The sequence below is a fragment of the Sebastes umbrosus genome, chromosome 14 (genome assembly GCF_015220745.1).
Source record: "Sebastes umbrosus isolate fSebUmb1 chromosome 14, fSebUmb1.pri, whole genome shotgun sequence".
Classification (NCBI taxonomy): Eukaryota; Metazoa; Chordata; class Actinopteri; order Perciformes; family Sebastidae; genus Sebastes; species Sebastes umbrosus.
Window position 1 is genome coordinate 31,517,067 of NC_051282.1, and position 18,090 is coordinate 31,535,156.

The 18,090-nt window shown below is 40.4% G+C and overlaps 1 protein-coding gene across 2 annotated transcripts in view; it reads left to right on the forward strand.

The window, feature by feature from the left end:
* The window catches only part of sez6l2 (seizure related 6 homolog (mouse)-like 2), a 28,556-nt gene extending 11,643 nt beyond the window's left edge, over positions 1–16,913 (forward strand). For both annotated transcript variants that reach the window (XM_037792937.1, XM_037792938.1), the window contains exons 6-19: positions 1,148–1,340; positions 2,312–2,497; positions 2,582–2,765; positions 3,625–3,788; positions 4,719–4,913; positions 9,008–9,146; positions 9,683–9,879; positions 10,466–10,660; positions 12,080–12,274; positions 12,368–12,559; positions 12,695–12,733; positions 13,403–13,520; positions 14,426–14,537; positions 15,604–16,913. In XM_037792937.1, coding sequence (XP_037648865.1) covers positions 1,148–1,340; positions 2,312–2,497; positions 2,582–2,765; positions 3,625–3,788; positions 4,719–4,913; positions 9,008–9,146; positions 9,683–9,879; positions 10,466–10,660; positions 12,080–12,274; positions 12,368–12,559; positions 12,695–12,733; positions 13,403–13,520; positions 14,426–14,537; positions 15,604–15,633 — 2,139 coding nt within the window. In that variant the 3' untranslated portion in view covers positions 15,634–16,913. The remainder of the gene's footprint in view (positions 1–1,147; positions 1,341–2,311; positions 2,498–2,581; positions 2,766–3,624; positions 3,789–4,718; positions 4,914–9,007; positions 9,147–9,682; positions 9,880–10,465; positions 10,661–12,079; positions 12,275–12,367; positions 12,560–12,694; positions 12,734–13,402; positions 13,521–14,425; positions 14,538–15,603) is intronic.
* Positions 16,914–18,090: the final 1,177 nt, after the last annotated feature.

An 18,090-nucleotide genomic window follows, 5' to 3' on the forward strand; every position in this document is an offset into this window, starting at 1 on the left:
TACACGATACTTGGGTGGCGATTCGATATGTATTGAGATTTGTAAGTATTGCGTTTCAATATTACGATTTATTGTGATTGTTGTTAACTTGTTAACCTCTAAACCATGGAGGGAAAAAGTTAAATAATACACTTCTAGGGACTTTTACTTTGGAAAATCTCTAAATGAATCCAGTAAAAATGTTTGATTTTCAGCATGTATGTAGTCAGAGACGACCTGAAGTCAAATATATCAGGATCATTGTCAGGAATTATTTATTATCCAGCAACCCAAAAGTCAAAGAATAAAGATATTTCCCTCACAGATTAGTGCTATTTTCTTTTTAATCTATAAGGGACATGTAATGTTTTATACTTCTGGTGAATATAATCCATCAATCTGATTTCCATAGATGTATTTAGTCGATACAGTTCCCTTTGTTAACACCTTATTTTGAAAAGCGGACGTAGTCTCACGTGTCTACTTCCTCTAACTTCTCCAAGGTGGTCTCTAGCTCTCCCGTCAGCTCTGTTCTCTTTATCCATCCATGGTCAGCTCCATCGGGGCCGTTTCAATGCAGAGAACACAAATGTCAGTATCTGGGTGCTCTACAGTTGTAGCGTCGGCCCGTTTGACCACGGAGACGAGAGCGACACGGCCGGCTCCACCGCCACGTTACCGCCATACCATAACGTTTCCTGTCCGTGCCAGAGTTAGCATGCAGCTTTAGCTCTGCTCTGTCTAGCTCTGCTTTTCCTGTCGATGTGTGAAACCCAAAGTGTTTCCATCCTTTACTGGATGTGTAGTGTTTACCACGCTGGATTTAACATGTGAGGATGCAGGTCGTATCCACGACGACCCTCCAACGTTTCTACTTTACGCGGTTTGTTTTGGTTGACGGATACGGAACGGATATGACGTCACGTTACTCAGACTACAACAATAAAAGCGGTAACTTCCTTCTACCTCCGCATAGACTCAGATGAAGCGAATAGATTAAGACCATCTCACACAGCTCATTCTCTATTTATGTTTCTCCTTTGATCATCTTAAAGGTGCCATGTTGAAGGTATAGTAGATGTGTCAGTGACTCTGATTGAAGTGTATTTATTAAAGACAGCCGCCAGAACAGGTTGACTTCATTATCTCCTCTTCTTTCCCTCTCTAGGTGAGGAAGGTCAATCTTTCTAAGAAAGAGTCTCTGACGATCATGGGCTATGGAGGTTTGGGACCAGAGCTCTTAGCCAACGAGACCCTGATGAGAGAAGGTCAGGTGATCCGCAGTACAACCAATCAGGTGTACATTCACTATCGCAGCCTCCGACAGACCAACCACGGCGTGTTCAGCCTCCACTATCAAGGTAAACTAACTAGAAACAGCAGATCTTTTCATTACGATCTATTGTTACACATATTTGGTGCTAAATTTAACTGTTTTTTAACCACTGGAGAATTGATAAAAAATGATCAATAATCCCTCCAAAATACCACATTAAGACACCAAGACCTTGAGGAACACCAGAGAAAAAGCCATGCTGTGATTTGGGATCAAAAACTTTTGACATTTTGGAGATTTCTGCAAGAATTGCATTTTTCAGCGATTGGCTGGCGAGCACTTCTGTTGTTTAAACTGCTCAGAAACCCCCTTATTGTCAATCTAGCTAGGAAAGCCATCCATCCTCTGAATGCTCTAGGTCTCTAGTTTGATCCATCCATCCTCTGAATGCTCTAGGTCTCTAGTTTGATCCATCCATCCTCTGAATGCTCTAGGTCTCTAGTTTGATCCATCCATCCTCTGAATGCTCTAGGTCTCTAGTTTGATCCATCCATCCTCTGAATGCTCTAGGTCTCTAGTTTGATCCATCCATCCTCTGAATGCTCTAGGTCTGTAGTCTGATCCATCCATCCTCTGAATGCTCTAGGTCTCTAGTTTGATCCATCCATCCTCTGAATGCTCTAGGTCTCTAGTCTGATCCATCCATCCTCTGAATGCTCTAGGTCTCTAGTTTGATCCATCCATCCTCTGAATGCTCTAGGTCCCTAGTTTGTGGCTGTAGAGTTTCATGAGGCTGTGATTATCCTAGAGGTCACCACAGGTCATTTTATACAGTGAGGTCAATGAAATGTCTCCTATGGGGACAATAGTGACACATGAAAGTTGTTTGACAGCATGGTAAAGTGTAGGGGACGGTGAGGTCCTAGAGATTTCTGATCAGCGTGCAGAGCAGACATCCACCAGGAGACGAGGACGTTGAAAATGTGAGAGGAAAAGATCCTTTTTTTAACTTTTTATCTTCCGTTCTACAAAATGAATTCTTTGTTTCATCGACAGCCTTCCTGCTGTCCTGCCCGTTCCCTCAGTCTCCGGAGGGCGGCGGAGTGACCGTGACCGACATCCATCCCGGAGGTCAGGCCCATTTCCACTGTGATCCGGGTTTCCAGGTCCGCGGCCACGAGGTGGCAACTTGTGTCAACACGACGCAACCGCACTGGAGCACCGCTGAGCCGCAGTGTGTCGGTCAGTGAACTCATTCAGACGCAACGACGCCGGCTCGTCTTTAGGTCACAATGTGATTGACAATAACGTTCTTTTTGTCCTTAGCGGTGTCTTGTGGAGGGTGGATCCGTAATGCAACCGTGGGACGGATACTGTCTCCACCTCCTCCGACTATCAGCAACCACAGTAATGGAAACAACCTGAGCTGCCACTGGCTGATAGAAGCCAAAGAGGGACACAGACTGCACCTCCACTTCGAGAGGATCGCACTGGATGAAGACGACGATAAGTACGTTTATGTTTCCACTTCTTTGTGATCAGGATAACGGGTGTGTGAGTGGCACTGAATGAGGCTTGGTGGTAATATATGACATGTAGATATACTGTACATATACACACATAGACAGTATATATACAGACACATACAAGTAACTGTCCTTTTATGTGTAGAGGTTAGGGGGAGCAAGAGAAAAATAAATAAATAAATAAGTAAATAAATAAATAAATGAATAAGTTAATAAATAAATAAGTAAATAAATAAATAAATAAGTAAATAAATAAATAAATAAGTAAATAGATAAGTAAATAAATAAATAAGTAAATAAATAAGTAAATAAATAAAATAAATAAGTAAATAAATAAATAAATAAATAAATACATATATGTACTCATACACACACACATACGTATATATTAATAATAATGAATAATAATAATGACGTTATGATAATAATATCAATAACAACAATAACATCAATACCAATAATAATAAGTGAAAAACAAAAAATAAATAAATAAATAAAAAGTGTTTTAAGTTGATTCGTAGATCGTTTTAGTGTAACTGCGTGTATTTGTGTGTGAACAGAATCAGTTTTTCTGACTCTGGTTTTATAACTGCAGCGAGTACACGTCTTTATTTTACTTTAAAAAATAAGATTTGTATCTCAGAGTGAGATCAGTGCGGCCGTGGGACTGATGATGCTTGGGAATGTTTTGTTCTGATTAAACCAAGGTGGGTGGTGATGATGCACAAGATGAGGATAATGATTGGCAGTGGCAATGACAATGATTTTGTTATTCAGAATAGGTAGCGTCCCTCTCTTCTCACGCTCACGTCGGTGCTGATCTCTGTGCTCTGTTCCTCTCAGGTTAATCGTGCGCAGTGGAAACAACTCCCTGTCTGCGCCGCTCTTTGACTCGGACCTGGACGACGTCCCCGAGCGCGGGTTGCTGAGCGAGAGCGCCACGCTGTACCTGGAGCTCACCGCCGACTCGTCCTCCATCCCCCTGCTGCTGGCGCTGCGATACGAGGGTGAGCGCCGGAGACACTCGTAGCCTCACGGGTGGTCTTTTCCACATTCAGCTAAAAAAACAAAAACACAAAGGCAGTGTGTCGCTGCACATCCTTCTGACCTCATTAGTATAATATTCAATACCAGCGTCAGATAGGATTCATTATAGAATGAATCCACCAGTACATCATCTGAAAGCTGGGAACCTCAAGATTAATTTGAGATGCAGCTCAGTGTGTCAAGTTGTGTATAAGTGTTTAGAACATTCTGATAGAAGTATATGATATCCATCCCCATGCTCTATTATGTCTCATAAGTTGTTGCAGCAATTTTTGGGTTGATACCATTTGTTACACAGATTTGGTGCTAAATTTAACCATTTTTTACCACTGGAGAATTAATAAAAATGATCAATAATCCCTCCTAAATACCACATGAAGACACCAAGACCTTGAGGAACACCATAGAAAAAGCCATGCTGTGATTTGGGATCAAAAACTTTTGACATTTGGAGATTTCTGCAAGAATTGCATTTTTTCTGCAATTGGATGGCGAACACTTGTGTTGTGTAAACTGCCCAGTAACCCCCTTATTGCATGCATAAAACTGTTAAGTTATGACTTTATTCTCGTAATATTCTGACTTTATTGTGTAAATCTCAGATGTTTTTTCCCTCAATGTGGCCCTAATACTCCGTCGTACATTGTCTCTTTGGCCCTCACTGCATTAGACTTATATACTATATACTTAGACTATAAACTGTGTTACCTTCATCACAATGATCACAATGTTTTGCGGCTCCAGATAGATTTTTTTTTTTTGCATAAAATGTCTCTTTTGGTAGTAAAGGTCGCTGACCCCTGTTCTAGTAGAAACCCCAAATGCAAGTACGCACCTGAAGATAAGTTCTCCTCTTTAATGTCCGTTCTTTGTTTGTTTGTGTTGTTTAGCGTTCGATGACGAACACTGCTGGGAGCCCTACATGCCTCACGGAAACTTCAGCAGCAGCGACATCACCTTCCAGCTGGGCACCACCGTGACCTTCACCTGCTCCCCGGGCTTCGTCATGGAGCAGGGATCAGGGACCATCGAGTGTGTCGACCCCAGCAACCCCCACTGGAATGACAGCGAGCCCGTGTGCAGAGGTACGTTTCAGGGTTGAGCTTCGGGTTGTATTATGAATAAGTTAATTTAACCCTTTGAGACCCACAATAGAGCTCTTTTCTTAGCGGGGTCCAGAGGATCTTTAGGGGGAGATAGCAGCTCAACAGTAGATGCCACATAGAAGTGGTGTACATCATCTGAAAGCTGGGAACCTGAAGATTAATTTGAGATGCAGCTTAGAACATTCTTATAGAAGTATATGATGGTCATCCCCATGCTCTGTTATGTCTCATAAGTTGTTGCAGCAAGTTTTGGGTTGATACCATTTGTTACACAGATTTGGAGCTAAATTTAACCATTCTTTTAACCACTGGAGAATTGATAAAAATGATCAATAATCCCTCAAAAATACCACATTAAGACACCAAGACCTTGAGGAACACCAGAGAAAAAGCCATGCTGTGATTTGGGATCAAAAACGTTTTGACATTTGGAGATTTCTGCATTTTTCAGCGATTGGTGTAAACTGCTCAGAAACCCCCTTATTGTCAATGTAACTAGGAAAGCCATCCATCCTCTGCATGTGATTATCATAAAGTGTGCATGTCTGTAAAGGGGAGACTCGTGGGTACCCATAGAACCCTTTTTCATTCACATATCTGGAGGTCAGAGGTCAAGGGACCCCTTTGAAAATGGACATGACAGTTTTTCTTCACCAAGAAGTAGCCCAACTTTGGAGCGTTATTTAGCCTCCTTCCCAACAAGCCATCATGGCGTGGTTACCATGGTTACTATCATGGCTGTTGGTACCAGTGGATTCTGTAGGTTTTTCTAGTTTCATGTGATACCTGTGTCTTCACTCTAACCCTAAAACTGAACCTACTAGAGCCTCTGAAAGACAGTAAAATCAGTCGGGATAACCCGCGATGAAATAAATCTGATGTTTTTTTTATTTCCTTTAATCAGAATTCAAACGTTCTTATTCCGTGTCCGTTCTTCTGTTCTGTTTCTGGGCTTCATTTTCTTCATTTAACTAAACCTAAATCTACTTATCCACACCGAGTTTTGTAAGGCTCTAACTGCATGAAGTGAGAACGTCATTTATTTGATTCATTATTGGGTGCCTGCCCTGAAGCGTCAAGATGTTGTAGCTTGAAGAGAAGACTGTGTCGGCCACGCTGACTGTGGTGTCATCTGCTGAACTGCTGGCGTGCTGTGAGAAGTGAGATAAACAGAGAGAGACTGTGGCGGATATAAAACCGGCTGAGACGTTGCAGCGGGTCAGGGACGGTGTTATAGTTTCAGATCTGCTGTTTGGTATTTGTGCCTGTAGCTCGTAACACAGAGAAGTACAGAGACGGCTGGATATCAGTGACTTCAGTTCAGTTCAGTTTAGATATGAATTCAATCATAAAACATAATGGAGATATGTGAACTGGGACATCCTGATAAGCTATCTGAAGCTTGAACATAGAGGCCCAGACACGAAGCTAACGATACGCCGATCAGCCGTAACATTATGACCACCTGCCTCATACTGAGTAGGTCCCCCTTTTGCTGCCCTGACCCGTGGAGGCATGGACTCCACTAGACCTCTGAAGGTCTGCTGTGGTATCTGGCACCAAGCCGTCAGTAGCAGATCCTTTAAGTCCTGTAAGTTGCGAGGGGGGGCCTCTGTGGATCGGACTTGTTCGTCCAGCTCATCCCACAGATGCTCCATTGGATTGAGATCTGGAGAATTTGGAGATCGAGTCAACACCTCCAACTCGTTGCCATCCACATGAGACCGGGCCACCTTCTTCCATTACTCCGTGGTCCAGTTCTGATGCCCATTGTAGGCGCTTTTTGGTCGGTGGACACGGGTCAGCGGGGCACCCTGACCGTTATGCGGCTACGCAACCCCATACACAACAAACTGCTCCTCACTGTGTGTTCTGACACCTTTCCATCAGCAGTTTGAGCTCCAGTAGCTCTTCTATTGGATCCCCACTTGCATCAAAGAGCCTCGGGTCTGACCCTGTCGCCGGTTCACCGGTTCTCCTTCCTTGGACCACTTTTGGTAGGTCCTGACCACTGCAGACCGGGAACATCCCACAAGAGCTGCAGTTCTGGAGATGCTTTGACCCGGTCATCTAGCCAGCACTATTTGGCCCTTGTTGTCAAAGTGGCTCACATCCTTATGCTGGCCCATTTCTTCTGCTTCCAACACAAAGTTCAAAGTTCAAAATGTTCACCTGCTGTCTAATATATCCCCCCCCCCACCGCCAGGTGCCATTGTAACCAGATAATCCATGTTATTGACTTCACCTCTCAGTGGTCTGAATGTTACGGCTGATCGGTGTGTATTTTAAATGCTAACTCGTTGTGATTCACGTGGTGAAGAGGTCGGAGTCAAAGTTATAATACTTATATTATTATTCCATTTTAGTTTAGTGTTCAGGGTGTTTGCTTGTTTCAGTTTAGTTAATTTTTTTCAGAAAGGTTTAGTTTTTATTCGGACTGTCAGAGTAACCCCGATAATAAGGTGTTAACGCAGATTCATTTTAACGGCACAAATTTCTTTAACGCATTAACGCAACTTGCGATTTTAAGGTTGTAGCGGGCTCAGTTTTCAATTTAGAATGAAGCATATGAAACTATAAAACCTGATGAATCCATCAGTACCAACCATGTCACACTAGCTGGTCATGAAGGAGGATAAATAACGCTCAAAACTTACACTAAATTTAGGCGAGGAAGTAGGTTCTATGGGTACCCACGAGTCTCCCCTTTACAGACATGCCCACTTTATGATCATCACATGCAGTTTGGGGCAAGTCATAGTCAAGTCAGCACACTGACACACTGACAGCTGTTGTTGCCTGTTGGGCTGCAGTTTGCCATGTTATGATTGGAGCATATTGTTTTATGCTAAATGCAGTACCTGTGAGGGTTTCTGGATCAATATCTGTTATTGATTTGTGTTGTTCATTGATTTACAATAATAAATATATACATACATTTACATAAAGCAGCATATTTGTCCACTCCCATGTTGATAAGAGGATTAAATACTTGACAAATCTCCCTTTAAGGTTAATTTAGAACAGATAAAAAATGTGTGATTAATCACGATTAAATATTTTAATTGATTAACAGCCCTTGTTTTTATATATGTACTTTTAGTTTGTTTATGTTAGGGCCAGCTATAATGTCTCAGACATACAGTATGCAGCTACATATACATAAAACAGTACATGGTGGGAGATCTGTGTAGGAACGGCCGTAATGTTTAGAGTCCGATGTGAAGCGATTGCGGCAGAAGTGATATATTAGAGCTGAAAAACTGAAACTGAAATGAATTTATGTTTATTTTCATTTAATTTGTATTAGTTTTAGTATAGTTTTTCTTAAAGGATGTAATTTTTATTTTAGTTTCAACAATATTTTCACATCTTATTCTAGTTTTAGTTGACTATAATAACCCCGGACAGAGTTGTCTTGAGGGCTGTCTCTCTCTCTCTCAGAGGGGAAACTGTTTATGGAGTGAGCTGAGGGATCAGCTGGTGGTGTCTGTGATTGGTAATCTTTTTATAGTGTTTATCCTGCTCATATCTGCCCGTTATCACCACTTGTGTGCGTCTGCGTGTCTGGCTTCACAGTTTCATGCCTCAGTTTTAACAGGTCGTGCTTCGTATGAGAGAGGAAGTCCTGGCGTCGTACGAGAAGTCGGCAGCGAACGAATGTGTTCTCTCAGGCAAAAAACAAAAAGGGTTTGCATAGAAATAAAAGTGCTGCATCGCTGCAGTTTAAAGCTGTCGTCTCCCTCCTGCGAGGACAGGATGTTGTTAATGTTAATGTGAAGTAATGAGGCAAAATGTCATTCTTCATATTCTGTAATTGATCTGCGTGTCTCTGCAGAATAATAAACAACAGGGAAATAAAAGTGTTGAAGTACACCGTTGGAAACAGCACAGATGTGTCACCTAATGAAAGATTTACTTCTACCATTCAGCACATCTCCCTTCTTTATGTGCCTTCTGAAATCTTCACTCTCCCTCCATTAATAATTCATCTTTCTCCACAGTTTCTGTTGTTATTTCATCATCCCTTTCATCATCATCCTCTCGTCTCGTCCCTTCTTTTTCTCTGCCAGCTCTGTGCGGAGGCGAGCTGACCGAGCCGTCGGGTACCATCCTGTCTCCTGATTGGCCCCAGAGCTACTCCAAGGGGCTGGACTGTGTGTGGCAGATCCACGGCAACGAGGAGAAACGCGTCGAACTGGACGTCCAGATGTGAGTGTTGATAATTCAAGCTGTTGGCAGTTAACCCTGAAGTCGTTTTTTAGGGGGGGCCAGAGGGTGTTTAGGGGGAGATAGCAGGTCAACAGTAGATGTCACATAGAAGAGGTGTACATCATCTGAAAGCTGGGAACCTGGAGATTAATTTGAGATGCTGCTCAGCAGTGTGTGTCAAGTTCTTCCATCCCCCATGCTCTATTATGTCTCATAAGTTGTTGCAGAAATTTTTGGGTTGATACCATTTGTTACACGGATTTGGTGCTAAATTTAACCATTTTGTTTTACCACTGGAGAATTGATAGAAATGATCAATAATCCCTCCAAAATACCACATTAAGACACCAAGACCTTGAGGAACACCAGAGAAAAAGCCATGCTGTGATTTGGGATCAAAAACTTTTGGTTTTGTATGCAGAAATATTTAAATACATCATTTTAGAACAGGCGAAAATAACACTAAACTTTATACCGCATGAAAACTCGTTTTTTTACTAAACTATTTTTTTATTTCTGTCTTTCCTTCTTTAAAGTCTAAACATCCGCCACACTGACGTGCTGACCGTTTTTGACGGACGTGACCTCATGTCCCACGTGATGGGACAATACCTGGGGTCCAAAGAGCGTTTCCAGGTCGTGTCTGGGGGGTCAGAGGTCACCATTCAGTTTCAGAGCGATCCGGATGATTCCACTTTCATCCTGAGTCAGGGATTCCTCATCCATTATCGTGGTGAGTACACTCCTTAAGAAACACCTAAACTCAGAGGTCAGCAACCTGCAGCTCTTCAGCTCCTCTCCGGCGGCTCCCTGTGGAGGTTTCAACATGGAGATGAATAACTGGTCTTCTGTTTACGTTTTCATTTTTATTTATCATTGTTGTAGGTCTATGTTACGACAGTACGACGGTACGACGGTACGACGGAGTATTAGGTCCACATTGAGGAAAAAAAATAAATCTGAGATTTCGAGAATAAAGTCATAACTTTACGAGAAAAAAGTCGGAATAATACGAGAATAAAGTCATAATATTATAAAGTAGTAATTTTACGTGTTATTTTCGTTTTTTCTCGTAAAGTTATGACTTTATACTGGAAGTCTTTTTTTTCCCTCAATGTGGACCTAATACTCCGTAGTACATTTGCACTTTGGCCCTCACTCTTGTTTAGGGGGGTCCAGGGGGTCTTTACACAGTAAAGTCGGGTCTCATATACATTTTCACGTAGTAAATACACAGTAGAACTGTGTAACCATCTATCAGGACTAATGAGGACTGTCTCCGTGTCTCTGTGTGTCTCTATGTGTGTCTCCGTGTGCAGAGGTTGAGCCCAACGACACCTGTCCTACTCTCCCTCAAATCGACTTTGGCTGGATCAGCATGTCCCACTCGTCCCCCGTGAGAGGCAGCGTGCTGACCTATCAGTGTCAACCGGGGTATGACATCAGCGGCTCTGACATCATCACCTGCCAGTGGGATCTCTCCTGGAGCAGCAGTCCGCCTACATGTGTCAAAGGTGAGACAAGTCGAGGGACATAACGTTAAAGATCTTAACTAAGGGCAGAGATCTGGACGGAAGAACTAAAGAGTTTTTAAAAATGTGACCTTTTCGTTGTTTTGTTTTGTTGATATAAATTAATATTTCTGGTCATTTGAAAGGCAGATTTGACAGATTTGTGTCCAGAAGTTGACATCCAGGTTGATATTGAGGTCCTTTTTCCATTTTTCTATTGGTAAAGATATTGTGGAATCTGATGCAGATAAGAATTGTAGAATTTGGAGAGTTGGTTGCCATGGTAACGAGGGATGGTCTGAGGGGGTTATTGATTATTTCCATTTTTGCTTTGATAGAGTTCCTTATAAGCCATGTATTTTGTATATCCAGTTCCCTTTGTTAACACCTTATTTTGAAAAGCGGACGTAGTCCCACGTGTCTACTTCCTCTAACTTCTCCAAGGTGCCATTACCGCCATACCACAACGTTTCCTGTTAACTGTTTCGCACTTTTTTCAGATATTTTTGGACATTTTTCAGCCTTTTATTCAAACATATTCCAGTCTTTTTTCTGATATATTACTGCTTTTTTTGGAATTGTTTTTGGGCCGTATTTCAAACATACTTGGGCATTTTTTTCTGCCTTTTTTTCAGACATATTTCAGACATTTTTTTTTACATATTTCAGCCTTTTTACATTTTTTTTTTTTTTTTAACATATTCGGCTTTTTTCAGACACATTTTGTCCTTTTTTAGAAGTTAGCATGCAGCTTTAGCTCTGCTCTGTCTAGCTCTGCTTTTCCTGTCAATGTGTGAAACCCAAAGTGTTTCCATCCTTTACTGGATGTGTAGTGTTTACCACGCTGGATTTAACATGGGAGGATGCAGGTCGTATCCACGACGACCCTCCAATGGTTTAGACTCTCTGAGGTTTGTTTTGGTTGACGGATATGGAACGGATATGACGTCACGTTACTCAGACTACCACAATAAAAGCGGTAACTTCCTTCTACCTCCACATAGACTCAAATGAAGCAAATATATCGATTCTGGTATTAAAAAATGCACCCCTAATATTTATCATATTATTTGCTTTCCACCAGGCTTGGAGAATATTGGAAATGGTGAGGTAGTTAAAGCGTTATGTTTTGTAATGGATTTGAATTGATAATGATTGGATTTGTTTGGTATTGGACTATTTTTGATGAAGTCCAACGGCAGGATCAAGTTAAACGCCGTCAAACTGGCATATTCACTGTAGTGTCCATCAGTCCATCATATGTGTCTGCATAAATATGTCTTTGTCATGTCTGGCTGTTTTTATCTACTTGAGTATTATTTCATTTTTGTAAGGTGTCCTTGGGTGTCTTCAAAGGCGCCACCAAATAAAATGTATTATTATTATTATATATATATATATATCTCACTTTGTCCCCCACAGTCCAGCAGTGTCCTGACCCAGGAGAGGTGGTGAACGGAGCGCGCTCCGTGCGCCCTGAAGCAGGTTTTGCGGTCGGGACGGTCGTCCGTTTCTCTTGTAACCAGGGTTACCAGCTGGAAGGTCCCAGCCAGATCTCCTGCCATGGACGAGACACCGGCACCCCCAAATGGAGCGACCGCAGCCCGAAGTGTGTCTGTAAGTCCTGACCGTCCGCTCACGATGCTGCACGGTTACAAATGAACTTGCAAAGACACGACTGTGTGTTTTTCTGTGTGTTGCTCTGAACAGTGAAATATGACCCATGCCCAAACCCTGGCGTCCCCGACAACGGCTACCAAACCCTGTACAAGCACAGCTACCAGGCCGGAGAAACCCTGCGCTTCTTCTGCTACGAGGGCTACGAGCTCATCGGCGAGGTCATCATCAGCTGCGTTCCCGGCCACCCCTCTCAGTGGAACAGCCCGCCGCCCTTCTGCAAAGGTAAAGCTTTCTTACATTGCTTCAGTCACAGAACACAGATTCTCCAGAGATCCTCAAGGTGCATTCAGGACCTCCGGAGTTCATTTATAATCATTAATTTCACTTCTCTCTCTCTCTTTTATTCATTTCACACAGTGGCATATGAGGAGCTTCTGGATGATCACAAGTTAGAAGGTGATTTATTTTCTATTCTCCTGCTTGTGATGTGTATAAAGTCAGTTAGGCCGTTTAGACGTCATATTTAAATCCACTACATGTGATCGACGCTGCTACGAAAGAAAACAGGAGATACAACAGCTTTTACAACCAATGTACTTTACAAAATATATAGTGCAATCCATGCAGAAATAGAAGTGTTAAAATGTAGAGTTTCTCCTTATTTAGCAGCCCCTTTTTTAAAGGGACTGTATGTAAGATTTTACACTTATATCCGTGGAGTTTGTGCTGGACATTTGTTGGCGTTAGCGGACTCCATTCCTAACCAAACGTTAGCTATAGTTGCACACTGTTAGCCCTGTAGGCAGAGCTGAAATTAAAGGCACTCACAAGCGTGCGTTGCGTCACATCCGTTGAGTTTTAAAGAAAAAAATGTCCTGCATATTCACATTAAAAGCCGTCTGCAGGCTGGTAGAGGAAACCCAGAAAGTTGCGGAAGGTCTAATTTTTTAGGTTACAACCTGTTCACACATCGGTAATTAAAAGGATTAAAACACATTTATATATGTTAAAACTTACATACAGACACTTTAAATTACATTTTAGATCAATAACCAAATCAAGAGCAGAAAAACATCACGGTTGATGAAAACCTTTTTGTGATGATTTATTTTTGGACTCTTTCAGTGTCCCAGTCCTTCGAGCCGTCCCATCAGATCCTGAGTGAGAACATTGCTTTGGCAATAATTCTGCCAATCATCCTGGTCATCCTGCTGATTGGAGGAATTTACATGTATTATACAAAGTAAGTAAAGTAGGTCTCTAGTCTGATCCATCCATCCTCTGAATGCTCTAGGTCTCTAGTTTGATCCATCCATCCTCTGAATGCTCTAGGTCTCTAGTCTGATCCATCCATCCTCTGAATGCTCTAGGTCTCTAGTTTGATCCATCCATCCTCTGAATGCTCTAGGTCTCTAGTCTGATCCATCCATCCTCTGAATGCTCTAGGTCTCTAGTTTGATCCATCCATCCTCTGAATGCTCTAGGTCTCTAGTTTGATCCATCCATCCTCTGAATGCTCTAGGTCTCTAGTTTGATCCATCCATCCTCTGAATGCTCTAGGTCTCTAGTTTGATCCATCCATCCTCTGAATGCTCTAGGTCTCTAGTTTGATCCATCTATCCTCTGAATGCTCTAGGTCTCTAGTTTGATCCATCCATCCTCTGAATGCTCTAGGTCTCTAGTTTGATCCATCCATCCTCTGAATGCTCTAGGTCTCTAGTTTGATCCATCCATCCTCTGAATGCTCTAGGTCTCTAGTTTGATCCATCCATCCTCTGAATGCTCTAGGTCTCTAGTTTGTGGCTGTAGAGTTTCATGAGGCTGTGATTATCCTAGAGGTCACCACAGGTCATTTTATACAGTGAGGTCAATGAAATGTCTCCTATGGGGACTAACATCATCACACATGAATACAGTTGGGCTCATTGGATCCACAAGAGTCTCAGCTTTACAGTGATTCTTCAGGTTCTCTAGTTTCATCTGATATCTGTGTCTTCACTCTAACCCTATAACTGAACCCACTAGAGCCTCTGAAAGACAGTAAAGTCGATTTATGAACACGTCTTTCTTCACCTCAGTTCACCATGGTGTCTAAACTGTCGCCTGTATTCATGTGACCGTACGTCATTTTATTTTTTTCACTCGCAGCATTTGCAGACTAGAATGGAAGCCGCTCTTCTGGAAGTCTCTCTCCCACACACACTCCTACAGTCCCATCACGGTCGAGTCCGACTTCAACAACCCTCTTTACGAGGCCGGGGTGAGTACTGTATACGGATGATATTTATAAAAAGAGACATTTCCTTTAATTCATTTTTTTTTTTTTTTTACAGTTTTTCTCGTTTCTCGAATGACAATTATTTGATTTTTCAAAACAATGAGTTCAGATCTCTGAACAATTAGATTGTTGTTCACAACATATTCAAATGTCTCGTTCATTCAAGCAGATTGAACGTGTTTTGGCACACGTGTGTGCACAAGAGTCAGTACAACTGTTTACAATATGCACAATACGATACAACTTTACTGTCAGTTCCACTGAAACTCATTTTGCATCCATAGGCAGCTCAGTTTGAGAAAAAGTACACATCCAATAGACATCCATAAACATCCATAAACAAACAGACATACTGTTACTATAGACAGACAGACAGACAAGTAGGACACATCAGTTGTACGTACAAGACAAAGACCAAAACACATCATAATCAACCATTCATATCACATTAAAACATGACCATCTGTCCTCTGGATTTACATCTCCTTAGCAGCACATGAATTATTATTTAGCAACAAGATGGACTGATGGACAAAAGCGTTCTTCAGCCTGATGCGATCAAACGGAGGGACTCTGAATGCCTATCCTGTTTCTGTGTAGCTACGACAGTGTTGACTTTTTCCAGTAAACTTTGACGTCCTGTTGAAATGGGAATCTAAAAGGCTCCGTGCGATACACTTCTGGTATCGTACCGTAAGAAGTCAACAAAAAAGGTAGAACAAAACAGAGATTTTTATATCAGAAACATTTCCAGGGTTGATGGTGAAAAAACATCTAAACATTTTGAGCAGTGCGGCTCACACCAGTCCATTATGCACTTCCACAATAACGGCTTTTGAAGCACGACTGCAATGTTTTGGGTGAGTTACGACCTTTTGCAGACATGACACAGAGTTGTGATGTCCCCTCAAACAGTTGTGATAATTGTACTTACAGTTTAGAGAAACTGTTTCAGAAAATGAGCCAAAAGGAAACGAGAAAAGCTGTATTATTTTATATGTATTTTTAATATCTGAACTAAACTGATTGTTTCTTGCTTTGCCAACAGGATACGCGGGAGTACGAGGTGTCCATTTAAAGGAGAAAATACGAGGTGTCCATTTAAGGGAGTAAAACGTCTGGGTGAGAATTGAAAACCACAGAAAGATTCACATCTTCTGGAAGATAAATTCGTCGGTATTATAAAAGGCCTCACTCCCCCTTTCTATCGTTCATTTCTCATCATCTTTTCTGACGTTTATCTCTTATCTCTGACGTTTATCAGTGTGAGGAAGTGCTTTATTTTGATTTGTTGCACTGATACAGCGGTCTGTATCACGGGGACTGGTGCCTTATGAAGGGTCAAAACATTTGATAATAAAGGAAAACAAAATAAGAGCGTGCGAGGCATAAGAACAGGAGGGATGAAAAGGGCGAAGAGAAACTGATTTATTTATTTATCAAGTTCAATTATTACGAGGCCAGAACATTAGAGAACGTGGCAATACTTTATTTATAACGATCAGAAGTTAGACACAGAATGTTCTCATCTTTAGACGTCACATTTTACAGTGTTAACTGTAAAAAAACTTTAATTTCAATCAAGATCGTCATTTTCTCTCTTCCTCACTTTGTCTCTCTGTGTAACACACACACACACACACACACACACACACACACATAAATTGAATGTAAATATCTGACTTAATATTGATTGAGGTTGATATATATATATCATACGTATATGTATAAGCCTCGTATATACACTTATACATGGCGGCGGGAGGTTATATATTTTCATTATATATGTAATGAAAATTCAGTGCCAAAATATAATGTTAAATAATTTAATGTCCCTTAAGTGTTTTCATCCGTTGTTGCAATACTGTTTACAAAAGGCAGTTTATTTTATTCTTCGCTGTTCGTTGGCGTGCGTCGTCACCCGTGCGTCGTCACCCGTGCGTCACATGACCTATAAGGGAAAAGGTGAGGATATGAATGTCATTATGCTTAGAGCATGCACTGATTGTAAATTATATTGCTTCTGCTCAATCTCGCCATTATCATTATAGTTATTGACAGTTATCATTGTTATCAGATTTGATGTTGTATGCACTATGTTGATGAAAAATTACAAAACTTGGCTGCTTGCTGTGATGCATTATGTATTTATTTACCGACTGATTGTTTGAGAACGGTGGACGTCGTCTCATTCGCCGAGCCAAACGAGCGAGGGATCCTGGAGACTGTTGCTTTGTAGACTTAATTCTTCTTCTTATCATCAGTAGCATTTCTTTGCTTCATATATGAATACACTCTTTTGAAGGCAGTAAATTATTTGCTGAACTGGAAATAAAGTCTCTGTTGAATGGTGTAAAACTTGTAGAAATGAGCTTTTATTTTTCCAAACAACAATGCTACGCCTGTATTTGTGCAGACACAAAACATCATATATACACAACATATATATATATATATATATATATATATACTTGTCCAATGGGAACAAATCACAATGGGAATGTTATGTTATATCTCTTAAAGATAATTTGGAATTTCTATGGCTTTTTTCTTCATAGCTAACAGATAAGGTAAGGTTCAGCTTACTTTATTTATTTATTTATTTATTTGTTTATTATTATTATTTATTTGTTTATTGTTTTTTATTTATTTTATTTTTTTCTCAAGGTTCCACTGATCACTAAATCCACTAAAATACAATTAATGAATATGAATAAATACATACATACATAAATAAATAAATATATACATAAATAAATAAATACATAAGTGAAGAAATACGTAAATAAATAAAAACGTAAAACGTAAATAGATGTATACATTTATATATATAATTATAATATATAAAATAATATTTATTTATTAATTTAAATAATAAATAACAGAGTGGGGGCACATACACCAATATTTTAGGCGATAGATTAAATAATTCACAAATCAAAAATCAAAATGTACGTTTATGTAGTCATGATAATTTGTATGTATCATTAGTCTACCTGTCTTCATAGCTAACGGATAATGAAAGGTTCAGGTTACTTTATTTGTACCCACAGGTACATAAGAAGACAAGGTATACATCGTGACACACATTTTACAAACACAGACAACAGATAAACATGATTAAAAAAAAATGCCCGAAGCTCCACTGATCACTAAATCCACTAAAATACAATACATGAATATAAATACATAAAAAAATAATAAAATAAATAATAAAAAAATAAATATGACTAAATAAATCAATACATTTAAATACATGAATAAATAAATATGAATAAATACATTTGAATACATAAAGAAATAATAAAGAAATAATAAAGAAATAGATATGAATAAAGAAATAAAAGAAAAAAAATAAATAATAAATAAATAAGCAAGTATTGCTTATATAGCATCTGTACAGTGTTGCTATATTTTATGGGTAATAGATTAAATATTTCACACAGTCAATAATTTGATTTGGAAATCAAGTGACGTCATCTTGACTATTTTACTATTGCAGTTCCTGGATGTGGCCACTAGGGGGCAGCAGATA